Source organism: Delphinapterus leucas, chromosome 16 (genome assembly GCF_059928025.1).
Source record: "Delphinapterus leucas isolate spDelLeu-1000000601 "Yukka" chromosome 16, BTC_Dleu_Yukka2, whole genome shotgun sequence".
Lineage (NCBI taxonomy): Eukaryota > Metazoa > Chordata > Mammalia > Artiodactyla > Monodontidae > Delphinapterus > Delphinapterus leucas.
In genome coordinates, this window is record NC_143144.1 from 49,350,519 (window position 1) to 49,366,051 (window position 15,533).

Below are 15,533 nucleotides of genomic sequence, written 5' to 3' on the forward strand. Positions count from 1 at the left end.
GCCGGCCGGCCGGCGGCGGCGGCAGCGGCGGCGTTTCTCGCCTCCTCTTCGTCTTCTTTTCTAACCGTGCAGCCTTTTCCTCGGCTTCTCCTGAAAGGGAAGGTGGAAGCTGTGGACTCGGGCGGGAGCCGGCTGAGGCGCGGCGGCTGCACCTCCCGCTCCTGGAGCGGGGGGGAGAAGCGGCGGCGGCGGCGGCGGCTGCAGCTCCGGGGAGGGTGTCGGAGTCGCCTGTCACCATTTCCAGGGCTGGGAACGCCGGAGAGTTGGTCTCTCCCCTTCTACTGCCTCCAACACGGCGGCGGCGGCGGCGGCACATCCAGGGACCCGGGCCGGTTTTAAACCTCCCCTCCGCCGCCGCCGCACCCCTCCTGGCCCGGGCTCCGGAGGCCGCCGGAGGAGGCAGCCGTTCCGAGGATTATTCTTCTCCCCATTCCGCTGCCGCCGCTGCCAGACCTCTGGCTGCTGAGGAGAAGCAGGCCCAGTCGCTGCAACCATCCAGCAGCCGCCGCAGCAGCCATTACCCGGCTGCTGTCCAGAACCAAGCGGCAGCAGAGCGAGGGGCATCAGCCACCGCCAAGTCCAGAGCCATTTCCATCCTGCAGAAGAAGCCCCGCCACCAGCAGCTTCTGCCATCTCTCTCCTCCTTTTTCTTCAGCCACAGGCTCCCAGACATGACAGCCATCATCAAAGAGATCGTTAGCAGAAACAAAAGGAGATATCAAGAGGATGGATTCGACTTAGACTTGACCTGTATCCATTTCTGTGGCTGCCGCTCCTCTTTGCCTTTCTGTCACTCTCTCTTATAACGTGGGAGTAGACGGATGCGAAAAATGTCCATAGTTTGGGTGACTATGACATTTAACCCTGGTCGGATTTCTAGATCATGTATATTTTGTGCCTCTTTTGAATGCATTCAACCTAGGGTGTGTTCGGCTATTCGGAACTCTTGCCTGGTTGCAAGTGTCAAGGCACTGATGGGTTTCTTAGTCTGTCTGTGGGGACTCTCCCTAAGGGCTATTGTCCGTTAATAAAGAATACAGTACACTGCTAGTGGATTAGTGAGCTCGGTAATCCGGTCTGCTAAATGAACAGAAAAGTAGATGCTTTGAGGTTGAGCATATTTCGATTAAATCTTGGCTTTAGGCCCTAGATCAAGGGTATAGATCAGATTAAAATGAAAATTAGTGTTGCGCGTACGCATATTGCATCAGAATCTTGCAGTGATTGCTTTTAGTTTCCTGAGTTGCATTGATAGATTCTTTTAAAATGTGAGTTGTGAACCGAACTGATTTGCATAACTTTAGAGAGAGAATCATTTTAGCATATATGGTGCTCATTTGAAGGCAAAAGTAGGTTTGTATGTTGAAACTAAGTTAATTACAACTTTGAATCGCATTTAGAAGTTTTGTAGCTTGAAATCAATAGTACCGTGATACATCTCAAAGGCGCTCTTACTAGATCTTTGTTAAATTTGCTTTTTTTGTCTCGTGTTGGGCTGATGTGGGATAGGGCATGAAATTTGCAGTTCAGTAGCACTGTATATTCAGTGCTCTTGTGACACATAATAGAATGGAGATTGAGTGGTTTTTGATCCCAGATGATAATGTTGTGTAGGTTCAAGGGTATTGTGTGTAGTAAATGGTGATTGCAGAGATTAAACTTCAGTTTCACTTGAAATTTAAGTATTATTGTGATACCAGAATTGACACTCACCTTATTTAGGTTTCAGGTCCTGTGACACCTTTGGGTATCCATTAACTTTACTCTGGCTTGTGTAGAATATCAGTATAAGTATAATTTACCAGCTAATAACCAGAAATGCTGGGAAGAGTGGATCACTCCAGCTTCGGCTTGTAGGTGTGTTCGCTTTTTTCATATGGTGTATTAAATTTACTGAGTCAGCTTGTTGGATAAGACAGAAACCCAAGAGTTTCAGTGGTATATAATTGGTTGTCTAAAAGTTAGGCCTTTATATTTCAAAAGATAGTGGTTATCGAAAGGCATGAGTCTTTGCAGTTTCAGGTATAATAAACCGGTTTTGATCAAGGATGGCGATAGAGCCCTCCTTTTTTGCAGAATGGAAAGTATCGTAGGAATTGAGAGTCACTGGTAGGCCAGTGTAAGGCGTGAAGAACAGGATTAAGTTATTGGTCTGAGGTGACTGAAGCATTTTATTAAGGCCTCTATTAAGATAAAAAATTTGGTGCTGTGAATTGTAGCAGTGGACAATACTTACTTAAAACTACATAATTGCATAAGTGTTAATAGTCTTAATAAAAATGGTTTCTTAGCAAGTATCAGTAAACATTTTGCCTAAAGGTAGAGTGACACTAAAGTGTCTATACATCCAGGTAAAAACCGTGGGGAAGATTTTTTTGAAGAAAATGTTACATATCTGAAGAGGTTTTATTCCTTTGGATTATGTATCCACACGTAAATGTGCACAGCTAATTTTGCCCCAGTTTTTGATATGAAATGAAGATAAAAGTTACTGAAGAAGTAGCTTTACAACACACACAACGTAAGTTTTCTGTTAGGTTAAAAAATGATATTTTAAAAGAATATTTGGAAAGTTTGGAGTTACATTAATTGAAAAACTTTACTAAAGCTGAACTTGACCCGCTTGCCCAGAAGATAATTAATTATGAAAAAACTCTTCTGATTTGTAACCTATTTCAAAAATAGTCTACTATTGGTGTGACTTGACAGTCATCTAGATGTATAGAAACAAATTAATTAAATGTTTAAATTTTTAAAATAAACCCCCATTCAAAAAATTTTCTAGAATGCTGTTTGTTGGGCAGATTGCTTTTAGTATTCAGAATATGTTTATGCTATTTTTGCTTTACACATTTGATTTAAAATTATCAGAGTTATAAGACTAACATTCTACCAAGTTCTTATATATGAGCAGTGAGGTGATTAGCCATTTCTCCTTTGATTTCAGAGTGTGTGTGCCTCTATGTATGAAATTTATGTGACTTACAACTTTCTCTAAAACTGTCCTTTTAGTTATGGTATGCATAGAAAGCATTATCGTATATTGCATCAAATGACTAATAACACTTAATTTCTAGAGTTGTGGTTTTATTGAGCCAAATGTTGATGTGAAAAAAAATCACTTAGGGAAGTCAGTAAAGGGTTTACTTTTTTGATAGTTGCACTTCCAATCATTTTGAAATACCAAAGCACTTTAGTTTGCTTGGTTTCACTTTAGTGTTTTGTGTTTACTGTGGTGGGGGGAAATTAAAATGGCCATTGAAGGCTTTGTCTCTAGCAGGTTGTAGTATCTCTCTAGCAGGTTGTATGTAGTATCTTTTAAGATTAGTGATTACTGAAATGACTGTATTGTGAGGTTTTTTTGGAAAAAGATTCTACTCACAATTTTTATTTTACATTGTTTTGTATCTGTTAAGTTGTATTTCTTTCCCGTGCAACATAATTGGGCCACCTAATTGCTATACAATAATTTATAAACTTCATTTTCATAAAGTGTATTAAAGAATAAAGCGCATCTGAGAGGAATTTACAGTTTATATAACTCTTAATATAAGTAAAAAGGAATTTTATTGCTGCTCATTGTAAAAGTTTGCACAGTAGTACAGTCATCAGTGCAGATTTAACATTGCTTATGATACACTAAATAAATACTAAGTAAATATAAAATATGGTGAGGTATAATCACCTTAACTTTAAATAGTTTTAGAAAGATAGTAAAGAAAGGTGCATATATGTGTATTACCTATCAGAATTTTATTTTAACAACATTCAAGGTAGCTGGTGATACTTTAATGCTTGTGTGGAACAGTATAGTACCTGCTTTCTCCCATTAACCACACACACAAAAATATAAACTCTTAATGTTACAAAATTTCTTACTTTTGGGAAGTCTTTAGTACTGATTTTCAAATGTCCTCATTTTGAGATTTGCCCCATTTGCTATTTGTTCATTTGATGATAGCTTAATACTTTTTAATAATTTCTAAGCAACTTAAGAAGTAGTCACTTCAGTGACTTTTTAATGTAGGAGTATTTATTATGGGAAGATCACAAAGTTTCTACATTAAATCACTCTCAGTAAACATTCTATTTTTAAATTTTTGCCTTTGCATTTTTAGTAAGACAGCAGTGTAGGAAATGTTTTTATGTTAGTATTGTATGTGAAATTTGAGTTTGTAAAAAGAAATTTAGAAGTTTGTATGCATATGACAGTTTTTCACTTACTTGAAATGTTAGGCCTTGGCTGTACTATAAGAATTTAGCTTCCAGAAAAATACGTTATTAATGATGGTGTAAGAAATTTATTTGGTGTGTTTTTTTTTCCTGTAGCCCCCATTAGTTCTGAAGTTTTATTTCTATTTCATAGAACTGTCACTCTTACCTTTTCTCCTGTCTCTTTTTTTGTTAGATAAACTTGATTTTAAGTAAAATCAGTATTCTTTTGTGGTATGAATTCATTAAGAAAAGGTGTTAGGATTTGTTCTAAGGATAGTGACTTAAGACATTTGTATCAGCTTGTGAGATTGGGGTCAGAAATGGTTTCAGTAAATATTCAGTTTTATGATATTAAATATTCTGTTTTACAGTTGCTTTCTATGTGGTAGCTTTGAGGTTAACACAGTTGCTATCAGAAATACCAGTAATGTTAGACCGAACAACCCTAAGTTGTCAAGGATTTGCTGAGCAAACTGATGTCCTTAATTCCTTTATTTAGGCCATATTAGTGCCACATGCATTCTTTGCTAGGTGGTCAAAAGTGTTTTGGTCTGTGATTCTCTAAGTATTGAATATGTATATGCATTAATAATGTAAAGTACTTTCATTTGTCAGGAAAGGTGAAATTAGTATATTGGATTTGACTATTCACATATCCCCAAATTTTTGGAATTTTTTCATGGGTTACAGAAAAGCTATTGGCAGTTTGGTTCTTTTAAAATAATTTGCACTGGAATTAAAAAAGGCTGTTAGAAAAATATTAGTATAAGAAGAATAAACATAATTTAGGGGTAAATTAATTTTGTATGGAAAGTCTTAATTTAGTTCAGTATAGTTAAGGCAAATTCACTTCATTTGCAACAGTTTGCATTAAGAGATGAGTGGACATCTTCAGGGTATTAGGTATACACTTGTTGGTAGTGTTGAGAATATTGAGAGATTTGGATACTGTGGCGCACCTTCCAGCAAAAGAATATTCTTAACCTGTATATAGTGTGGAAACAAAGACTGTTTATGTATTATATTTTAAGTGGTTATACACTTAATTCTTACCAGTAGTCATCACTTCAGATATGGACAGTGAATCTAACTTATAAGTGTTTGAATACTCTGTGTATATATGTAAATAAAGACAGAGTGAGGAAACTATAGTAATATTTCTAAAAACTGAACTTTTTTCTCTTTAGAGATCACTTGTGGATGTGGTTTTATAATTTTTAAATAAGGTTAAATCTATTTTAAATTACATTAAAATATTGAGTATTAGTTTTATCTACACACTGTTTGTACATTGTTTCATTTTAGATTTTAGGGTGGCAGTGTAGGCTCTGGAACCAACACTGCCTGTGTTGGAATCCTGACTGCCGCTTAGTAGCTGGATGACTGTGTAGGTTACTTTTCTCAATCTGTTATATCTGTAAAATGAGGATGATGGTACCAACCCACATAAAGTTTATTTTGAAGAATAAATGAGATAATGTAAATAATTCACTTAGCACAGCACCTACCACATTGTAAATACTTAAATGGTAACAGCTTCTCTTAAAAATTATAATTTCAGATTACCCATGTATGATAAATTATTTGTCTTTTCATTTATGGGAGGAGCAGTGATTTTAACTGAATTTTTCCTCAGTTTTGGATATGTTAGCATGTTAATTGGTTCAGGCTATGACTATTTTTTAAAATAGGGGTATTCTTTTAGGAGTTGTGAGTGTAACATGTCTGTGATTTTGCTGTTTCATTGCAAATAATTTGAAGCTCTGCTCCCTCATACTATGGAGCAAAGAAGAGATAATCATTGCTAATCGAAGAGTATTTGCTTTAAAATACTAAGGTATGATGTAAACTTCCTCTGTTATGGCTTAATGAAGTAGCAGTTTTAAAATAAAAATTTGCTATAATATTAAATTTTCTTTAGTGTTAAAGATAGGTCAGCTAAAATATCATATAGTTTTATTCACAGAGTAATCGCCATCTCAAAACTTTTAATATATGATACAACAGTTATATAAACTGTCTTATCAATAAAGGTATCTTAGCATTTCTTTCTAAGTTCAGATTTTTGGAGGAGTCATGCAACTTTGAATGCCAAGTTAACATTTATTACAGTAACATTTACACTTAATATAATTTGGCAGTGCATTAATATAGGAATTTTATTTAGGTTAAACCTTTGTATTATTGTTTCCCATTTTTGCTTTTGATCAAGATTCTCATTGTAGGCCCTAGAAATGGGAAGAAGAGCTAAAGGATTTCTTTCTTCATTTATCCTTACCAGGTATGGGGAAGGATGGGATAAGCTTGAGACCTGCCTATTAAAGGCCATTACCTGTACATAGGGATCAATCTGTTTTTTCCTTTCCCTGTGCTGGTCTCCAAGCTGTGTCACAGTACCCTCAGTAGTGAAGCACTTGATTTCCAGTGAGTTTTTTTTTTTTACATATTTGTTTTGCATTGCAGAATGAATTGTGCTGTCTAACTTTATATGCAGTTATCTGATTATATGACTTTTATGTGTTTTGTTATGTGTTGGATAAAGTAGCTGTATTTTTGGTCCAAGTCTAGGTTGTAGAATTGAACTGTTCATTTCGACAACTTTTAGGAAAATTTAGTTATCTAGAATTCCCTCTCTTTCTCTCTAATGCTTCATGCTCCTGTATTTTGTTTTATATTACTACCTAAAACTTAGTTGATTTAGTGTTATTAAAGCACTTCTGAATAATTTTCAATTTTATTTATTTTGATCTTTGTAGGTTCTCAGGCTAAATATAATAAGGTTCTATTTTCTTTAGTAGTAATTGCAGGGATTGCACTCTGCTAATTTTATATGTTTAATATTTTTGATCTTTTAAGGAGGATGTAATTATTTAAGGTATTATGAAATGGGTTGTGATCTGATTCTTTAAATCATATGTATTCCTAAAGTGATTTATAAATACAGCATACTTGTTCAGAGTTGCAAACAACTCCTTGTTTTAAAATGTGTGCAATTGTTTTTTCCATTTAAAATTCTTTTGCTCTCATGAATTTAGTGAGACTCTTCTTTTTGAGTGTTCTAGTTACTCGGAACTTACTGGAGATTAAATAAATAGAATTTAAATCTTTTCTCTACTTTTAAAATGAAGTTTGGGTACCTGTTTGGATATGAAACAGTGTTATTACTTTTTTGGGGGGTGGGGGATGGACAGTGCTGGATATTCTGTTTGCCCATCAAGATCCATTTTCCGCCTTTCTCCACCCTTCTTTGAGGCCTGGTAGACTGACATCCTTAGATGGCTCATTCAGGCTCCCTTATCCTCTGGCTTCCATTTGGATTCAGTCCCCAGGAAGCTCTAGCAGAATATTGGAGGGAAGAGGGCGAGTTGGCAGGGGGTGCTGTTGGGCACTAAGACTATAGCTCCTTTATGATGGCTCCTCTTCTATGGCTCTTTATTCCGATAATGGCTGCCTTCTATTGTCCCTTTAGGCCTAGGGGTGAAAATCGTTTACAAGGCTTACCACCATTGCTAAATTCTGTGATGCTTCAGTATTCCTTATTGTTACCTTGCCTTTAAGCAGTCCTTGCATTAAACTCTCTTCAAATCAAAAAAAAAAAAAAAAAAAATGAAGTTTGGGGAATGTTACCAAGCTTGATATTTAGGTGTAATGTATTTATTAATTACTCTGAGTCTATCAGAGTTAAAGTGGAATGCCTGGACTTTTTTTTCTTTCATAATGTGAAAACAGTACTTTGCCAGGCTTAACTTAGCCTTGTAAAATTTATTTAACATTTTAACTTACTCGTTTATGAAGTATGAAAGATGAAAAAGTGAGGACTTAAGTCAGAAGTTTTTTTTTTCAATTAATAGAATTAGCTAGCATATACCCTAACAGTGTCTTATATTTGTTCAGTATTTTTTCATTAACAAAGCCTTTTCTTAATCATTAGCTCATTTGATTTTGCAAAGAAAAAAGGAGCAACCTAAGAGATGGTACAGGGCTTCCGTGGTGGTGCAGTGGTTGAGAGTCCGCCTGCTGATGCAGGGGACACGGGTTCGTGGCCCGGTCCGGGAAGATCCCACATGCCTCGGAGCGGCTGGGCCCGTGAGCCATGGCCGCTGAGCCTGCGCGTCAGGAGCCTGTGCTCCGCAACGGGAGACGCCACAACAGTGAGAGGCCCGCATACCGCAAAAAAAAAAAAAGATGGTACAAGCATTACTTTCCTCATTTTTTGTAGTATAGGAATCGTAGCTCCAAAAAAAAAAAAAAATCAGTAACTTGTTAAAGGCTACCTGAAGATTGGGTCCAAAGAAGGATGCAGGGTTTTTAGGTACCTCGTGCAGTATTTTTCCCATTATATTACATCGGTGTTTCTCAGACTATAGATGGCATTCGAATAACTTGCAGGGCTTAAGTCATAGATTACTTGCCCCACCTCCAGAGTTTCTGATTCATTAGGTCTGGGTTGGGGCCTGAGAATTTGTTTTTTTTTAATTAATTAATTAATTTCTGGCTGCGTTGGGTCTTCGTTGCTGTGCGTGGGTTTTCTCTAGTTGCGGCGAGCGGGGGCTGCTCTTTCGTTGCGGGGCGCAGGCTTCTCATTGCGGTGGCTTCTCTTGTTGCGGAGCACGGGCTCTAGGCGCACGGGCTTCCGTAGTTGTCGCACGCAGCCTCAGTAGTTGTGGCTCGTGGGCTCTAGAGTGCAGCTCAGTAGTTGGGGCGCACAGGCTTAGTTGCTCCGCGGCATGTGGGATCTTCCTGGACCAGGGCTCGAACCCGTGTCCCCTGCATTGGCAGGCAGGCTCTTAAGCACTGTGCCACCGGGGAAGCCCCAGAATTTGTATTTCTAACAAGTTCCCAGGTGGTGCTGATGATGGTAGTCTGGGGATCAAACTTTGTGAATCACTGTGTTATATTATCTCCTGTCAAGCAAATCCTTAATGTGTTATCTCTTTTAGTTTAATAGAATTTACACATACATTATATCATTTGATTTGTAAACCCTAAGTAGCTCAGCATGGCAAATGTTACCCTGATTTTTGTGGACGAGGCAGTGAGTTTAGAAAAGCAGCATAGTGGAATGGAAGGAGCATAGATTTGGGAGTCAGCTAGACCTAAAGTGTAGCTTAAATCCCTGCTCCGCTACTTATCAGTTATGTAATAAAAGATAAACTCCTTAACCTTAGTGAGCCTTAGTTTTCACATCTCTAACATGGTAAAAACCCTTAACTTGTAGGGTGCTTTTTAGGTTTGTTAGAAGAATATATTTTCAGAATATTGTTTGCCAACTGGCGGTGATCTCCTTCCACCTTGTCTGGGTATTTGGCAATGTCTGGAGACATTTTTGGTGGTCACAGCCCCGGGGGTGGGGGTGTGGTCAAAGGGTGGAAGCTGTTGGCATTTGTCTCAGAGTAGAGGCCAGGAATGCTGCTAAACATCCTACAGTGCACAGAACAGCCTCATCCACAACAAATAATTGCCTAGCCCAAACTGCCAACACTGCCGAGGTTGAGAAACTCTGATTTAGAGGTGTAAGTGTCTGGTATATTATAAGTATAATATTTGATAAGTCAGTACCTTTGTCCTTAGGTTGTGGTATTTAAGGTGAAATTGCTAATAAATGATAGAGCTAGGCTTTTAATATCTATTTTTTCTGACTGCTGCTAGGCCAGTATTCTTTATAATAACTTTTTCCACAAAACATATCCCTGGTAACAAAAAAGGGTTTATTTGAAGAAGGCTCATGTGTGACTGACTGATTGTGAAGGTGTTGCTTTGAACTTCTGTCAGAAAAGGCTGAAGATGTTTTCAATAAACGTGTAAGTATATTGCAGTATATGAGGTATTCAGAAGGGTGTTACATAGAACTCTAACAGGATGGATATGCTTTATTAAAGCACTTTTCTTTTCATTTTTATATTGCCATTAGTTTTAAAAGTAATTCTTAGCTTGCTTCCTTTAGTTATGTAATTAAGAGGTACTTTGCTCACAGGATACTTGTTTTGTGCTGTTTAATTCATTCTTTAATCTTCTGCTTTTTTTTTCTAAAGCTGTTTTTGTTACAGTCAGATGTGGTGAAGTTAAATCTGCTTATGTAAAATGGCAAATTTCTGACAAGTTATAAGAATTTCTCATATCTTTCCAGATGAAGTAGGGCCAACTCTAAGGTTCTCTGATGCATGTGTTACATTCTTTTCTAGACCCTAAATTTGCTATGTCAGCCTGTTGAATTAAAGTGTTGTATTTATCTACATTAAAAACTTGCGTTAGTGTGTGAAGGTTTTAGAAAAAAATTGGGATGGAGTTTTAGACTAGTCCAGAGATGAGAAGATGCCAAGGGGGTAGCTTAGTGGATTCTGAATTTTGTTTTGTTTTTAGGGCAGACAAACATAATTACGAAAGTGTTCTAGGAATTGATTGTTTGCTATGATTTTTTTCTGTTCACCTGATATTACAATTTACTTTGCCACTCAACTTTGCACAGGCAGATTAAAATGTCAAGGCCTATTTTTAAAATCCTTATGAAATTTAAGTTTTGACTGTTATGATTCTTTGTGAAATTACAGGAGATAGAGATACTAATATTTTAAAACCAGGACTGCTTATCATGTGATAGCTTCACATTTATTAAGAAAAACAAGTAGCATTTATTATTGTAATTTAATTGAATAAATATGGTATTTATTTCAGTATATGAATAAAACATTCCATTTGCTTTACTGTACTTAAGAATATTTCTTTTATAAAAACTAAAAATTTAAAAAAATTACTCATTGTCCTACTTCTCTGAAACTTCATATTTCCATGTTAGCTTCTAGTTTTTGTTCATATGCATTTATTTTAAAATATAATTCATCATAGTGAACTTAAAGGTGTGTGTGTGTTTTAACAATTTCCAAAGCACCTCATAATTACCTTAATTATTTTAAATGGCGAAGTCATCAGAAATATTTGCTTCTCTGTAGTTATACATTAAACATCTATCCAATATTTGGCCAATTTGTTTTTCTGCCCTTTTCAGATTTTGTTTAGTGTGGATTTAAGCTGACCTAAATATTGGAAAAGGTTTTCATGATTTTGAATCACAAAATCATAGTCTCTTACACAAAAAAATAGCTGAAGTTTGAAGTCTAGAAGCTTTTTTTCCCCTTATTTACTTACAGGATAGTTATTGCATATTTAAAATTTAAAGCATATTTTAGTTATGTAAAAGTGAGGCAAAATAAAATGTATCTAAACACTTTTGATCTGTCAAATTTTCTTTTGCTATTTTCTATTCCTATTACTAATAGGAATAGTAATCCTATTGTGTTGAAATTAAAGTGGATATAGAAGTAATTTGAATAAACTGTCACATCACTTTATATTAAAGTTGTTATAACCCTGTTGCTGTCCTCTCTTTAATCAGAAAGGGTATGACTTATGATGTTACTGTTCCGTAGAGCATATTTTGAATGATACAGTTTATATTTGCTTAGTTGCCTTGGTGATAGTAATTGGTGATAGTGATTGATGCAGGTTTGATGTGCATTTGCATTTATAATCAATATTAATTTTTGTGGTAAAAAATTGCATTTGTTTGTATCAAATTTTAATTTTAAGTATCAGTTACTAAAACATGGAAATAATTTTAACCTTATTAGCCAAATGATAATTCTCAATGAATTTATTCATGTAGTTAGAAAAAAAAATATTGTGGAAGAAACAAACTTTTCTCTTTTTTAAACACAGTTACTTGTTAGAGTAACATTTTTCCAAATGAGATAAAATTGTTTCAATTCTCTTTTTTTTTTGTTTTTTTTTGTTTTTTGCGGTACGCGGGCCTCTCACTGTTGTGGTCTCTCCCTTTGCGGAGCACAGGCTCCGGACGCGCAGGCTCAGCGGCCATGGCTCACGGGCCCAGCCGCCCCGCGGCATGTGGGATCTTCCCGGACCGGGCCACGAACCCTGTCCCCTGCATCGGCAGGCGGACTCTCAACCACTACGCCACCAGGGAAGCCCTGTTTCAATTCTTAAACATAAGGAAATTTTAATCTAGGTGTGGGGTACCTTCTTGGGTGTTAATGAAAATATAATGAAGGCAAAAATGTTTTGTTTGTAAGTAAATATATGTATTTTTTTAAAACTCAAGAAGCAATCTAATATATGAATAGTTTTCATGGACTAGTGGTAGGAAGTCTAAATAAATAACTTAGTATACGGAAAGTATACAATTTTTCATATCTAGGTTCTGTCTAGTGTGAGCAAGTTTATATCTAATACTGTAAAATACACTGAGGTACTGGTTATTAAGGCTAGTTGGATTCTTCTTGATAATGAAAAGGTCACACAGATTGTGATTTTTGTATAGTGTCCAAAAAGTAAGGTTTGCCATCTGTTACACAAATATAGGAAAAAGTTAAGATAATCTAGTGATATAAGTGGTTTTGACACTTCTCTTTTTGGAATCATCTATTAATTACAATTTTTAAAAACTAATAGCAAATTTTAAGCTTTTGCAAAAATAAAACTTAATGGTTATGCCAGTGTTGATACTTTTCTACTAAAATACAAAGATAGCGGTTGGGAACTAAAGATTATGTAATGAAAGCCTGGCTTTTAGTCATTTACTTTTAGAAGATTGTTTGGATATTTAAGTGGAAACATCGTGTTTTAACTTGAGGTATTAAGTTATACAATATTTTGATACTGTAGTTATACAAGATTTTTAAACTGTAGTTTCCCTAAGAGTTGATATATAGGAATTCATTATTACAGAACTTAATCAGGGATCTGATTGAATAAGTATTCCTTAAAGATTTGCTTAAATATTTTTCAAGTTCTCTTCTTTCTTCTACCATAACTCACTTCTTGTCTGTATGCTAGTAAATGAGTTTCCCCTAAAATTTTGCTATTGCATTTTGAACCACTGCAGTAGTTGTTTCTATAACTTAATTTCTTTTCACCCCCAAGAATTTAATCTTGCCGAGTTGCATAGAAGTCTTTAATATTGCATATTGGGCTTAATAAGATCTGATTAATTTTAATCTACTTTGTTTTATTTATTATGTTGACATTGTTTTTTATTGAGAAGTTTGTTACCATGCCAAGTGATTAATATGATCAGATATAATATTTCAGTTTAGATACCATTTTGAATTTATGTCCTCAAATTCAACTTTGTGTCCAGGGTTTCCATTTTCCGTGTAAGAAACATCTTGCCAATTTCAAATTAATGTCTGATGAAAGTAGATTATTTTACTAACATCAGTTTATAGATTTTGTTCATTCCTGAATTGTAGGCCATGAACAGAATGTTGCCTTTGTGTACCTTTTTGGATAGATAGTGTGTACATAAATTATATCTCTTACATGAAGTGTGGTGCATGTGTAGGTGAGATTTTTTTATCCAAATACTAAAAGTGTAAAAGTCTTCACCTGTTCTGTTTACTTAATAGTATTTAAATGGTGTGAGGTGTTAAGAGCTCCTTTCCCCTCTTTTCATTTCTGTCCCTCCTGCCTAACTTGGTATTTTTGTTTTTCTGTATGTTAAACGTTATGGTTTTTGTTTCCTTTTTGCGGTACGCGGCCTCTCACTGTTGTGGCCTCTCCCGTTGCGGAGCACAGGCTCCGGACGCGCAGGCTCAGCGGCTATGGCTCACGGGCCTAGCCGCTCCGCGGCATGTGGGATCTTCCCGGACCAGGGCACGAACCTGCATCAGCAGGCGGACTCTCAACCACTGCGCCACCAGGGAAGCCCCAAACGTTATGTTTTTAAAAGTTTATTTACTGGTTGAAAGAGTTAGTAGCCCTTAAGTTAGTTTTTTCTTTAATGTTTCAGTCTAATTAGTTTCCAAGATTTTTACTGTGTTCTCCTTTGAATATGAAGATTCCACAACTAACCGTGATCAGTAATTGTGTTTTCTCCCCCATTTGCAATATTGGATTCATACTAATAATGGTATCCCTTGAGGAACATGCTGTCTAAAATTAAGTGTTATTAGTTCAAAGCAAGCAGTGTACCTTATTCTCATAGCTGTTAGTATATTCTAAAATTGCATATTATTAAATCTTAAGATGAATTTTGACTAGTATTTTAGTATATGTAATTTCAGATCTTTTAGATAATATACTTATTCAAGCAGTTATAAATTGATATAATAATTAAAATACCATCAGTGGGAATATGAATCATATTATACAGTAGTATTAGAACAAGGCACTTATCATAAAATCAGTAATATGATTCTTACCAATAGAGTAATGAATGCCAGTATGTGTGCCTTCATATTTTAAAATCTATATGAATTTCTAGTTTATATTGTTCTTATCCAGATTAAAATACTGCACTTAGGCAAAACTTTTTGCTAATTGAGGAAAAAAGTCATTTCCAGATGATTTTCTGACTTAAGATATGGAATAAAGAGATTTGATTTTATAATATTAAAAGTCAAATATAAAATGAAACAGCCCACACTTGTTTGGAGCTTTTCTCCTTTAAAATGTTTCAAATTAACAGGACTTTCTTTGAAAAGTAAATTTGATTGTTAGAAGTAAATTTAAAAATCTTGCAGTTTTGGCTAAATTAATAGGAAAAAGAAAATCCACTTGTTGGAGACACATTTGTATTAGAACTTTGTTTTCTTAGTACCTTGTGTGTGCGTGGTAGTTTTTGAATGTTAGGAAATTTGTTCATGATTGTATCTAAAAGATCAATTCAGTTACAAATCTTGGAATCTTTTTGTTCCTTCCAGAATGCAGTTTGCTAATATTGAGTGAATCGGCACTAAACGTTACTGGCCTTTGTTGTCAAACTACTGACAAATCCCTTGGCATCTTGTACCTTAACTCTTTGAATGTCTTTTTTCTGTAAAAGTTAATGACCTTTTATCTTTTTGCATAGCTATAGAGTAGCCAAAACTAATGTTTTAGGTAGTCACTTCTATTAAAATAAATGATAAAAGAATGGCTTTTATAATAGAATGATATTACAGAAGTAATTTATAAATCTAACATTGAATATGAATATTAGAGCATAAAAGACACCCTCTTATGTACTTCAGAGTAATGATGGATTGATATAGTTTTAACTTTGACAGTCTTTAATATGCTTTATTAAGATTTTATGGTAGAAAACTAATTAGAATTAACATTTGGCTTGGTTCAGGTATATAATGTGGATAAGTATGTCTAATGCATGTTGTTGAACTGATAATCTTTTTGAAAGTTGTTACGTGTTACAGCCATAATTTGTTTGATTTGTCATTGGTAGTCAATCTTAGATGTTTTTTAGTGGGAGCAACACTTTAGGGAGGGGTGTGTGTGTGTGTGTGTGTGTATTTTAACAGCAGCAGAGT

General features: G+C 35.6%; 1 protein-coding gene across 1 annotated transcript in view; it reads left to right on the forward strand.

Moving 5' to 3' along the window:
- Positions 1-4: 4 nt before the first annotated feature.
- Positions 5-15,533, forward strand: part of PTEN (phosphatase and tensin homolog) — a 92,464-nt gene continuing 76,935 nt past the window's right edge. Inside the window, exon 1 of the mRNA XM_022569419.2 lies at positions 5-750. Within this exon, the coding sequence (XP_022425127.1) occupies positions 672-750 (79 nt within the window). The 5' untranslated portion in view covers positions 5-671. The remainder of the gene's footprint in view (positions 751-15,533) is intronic.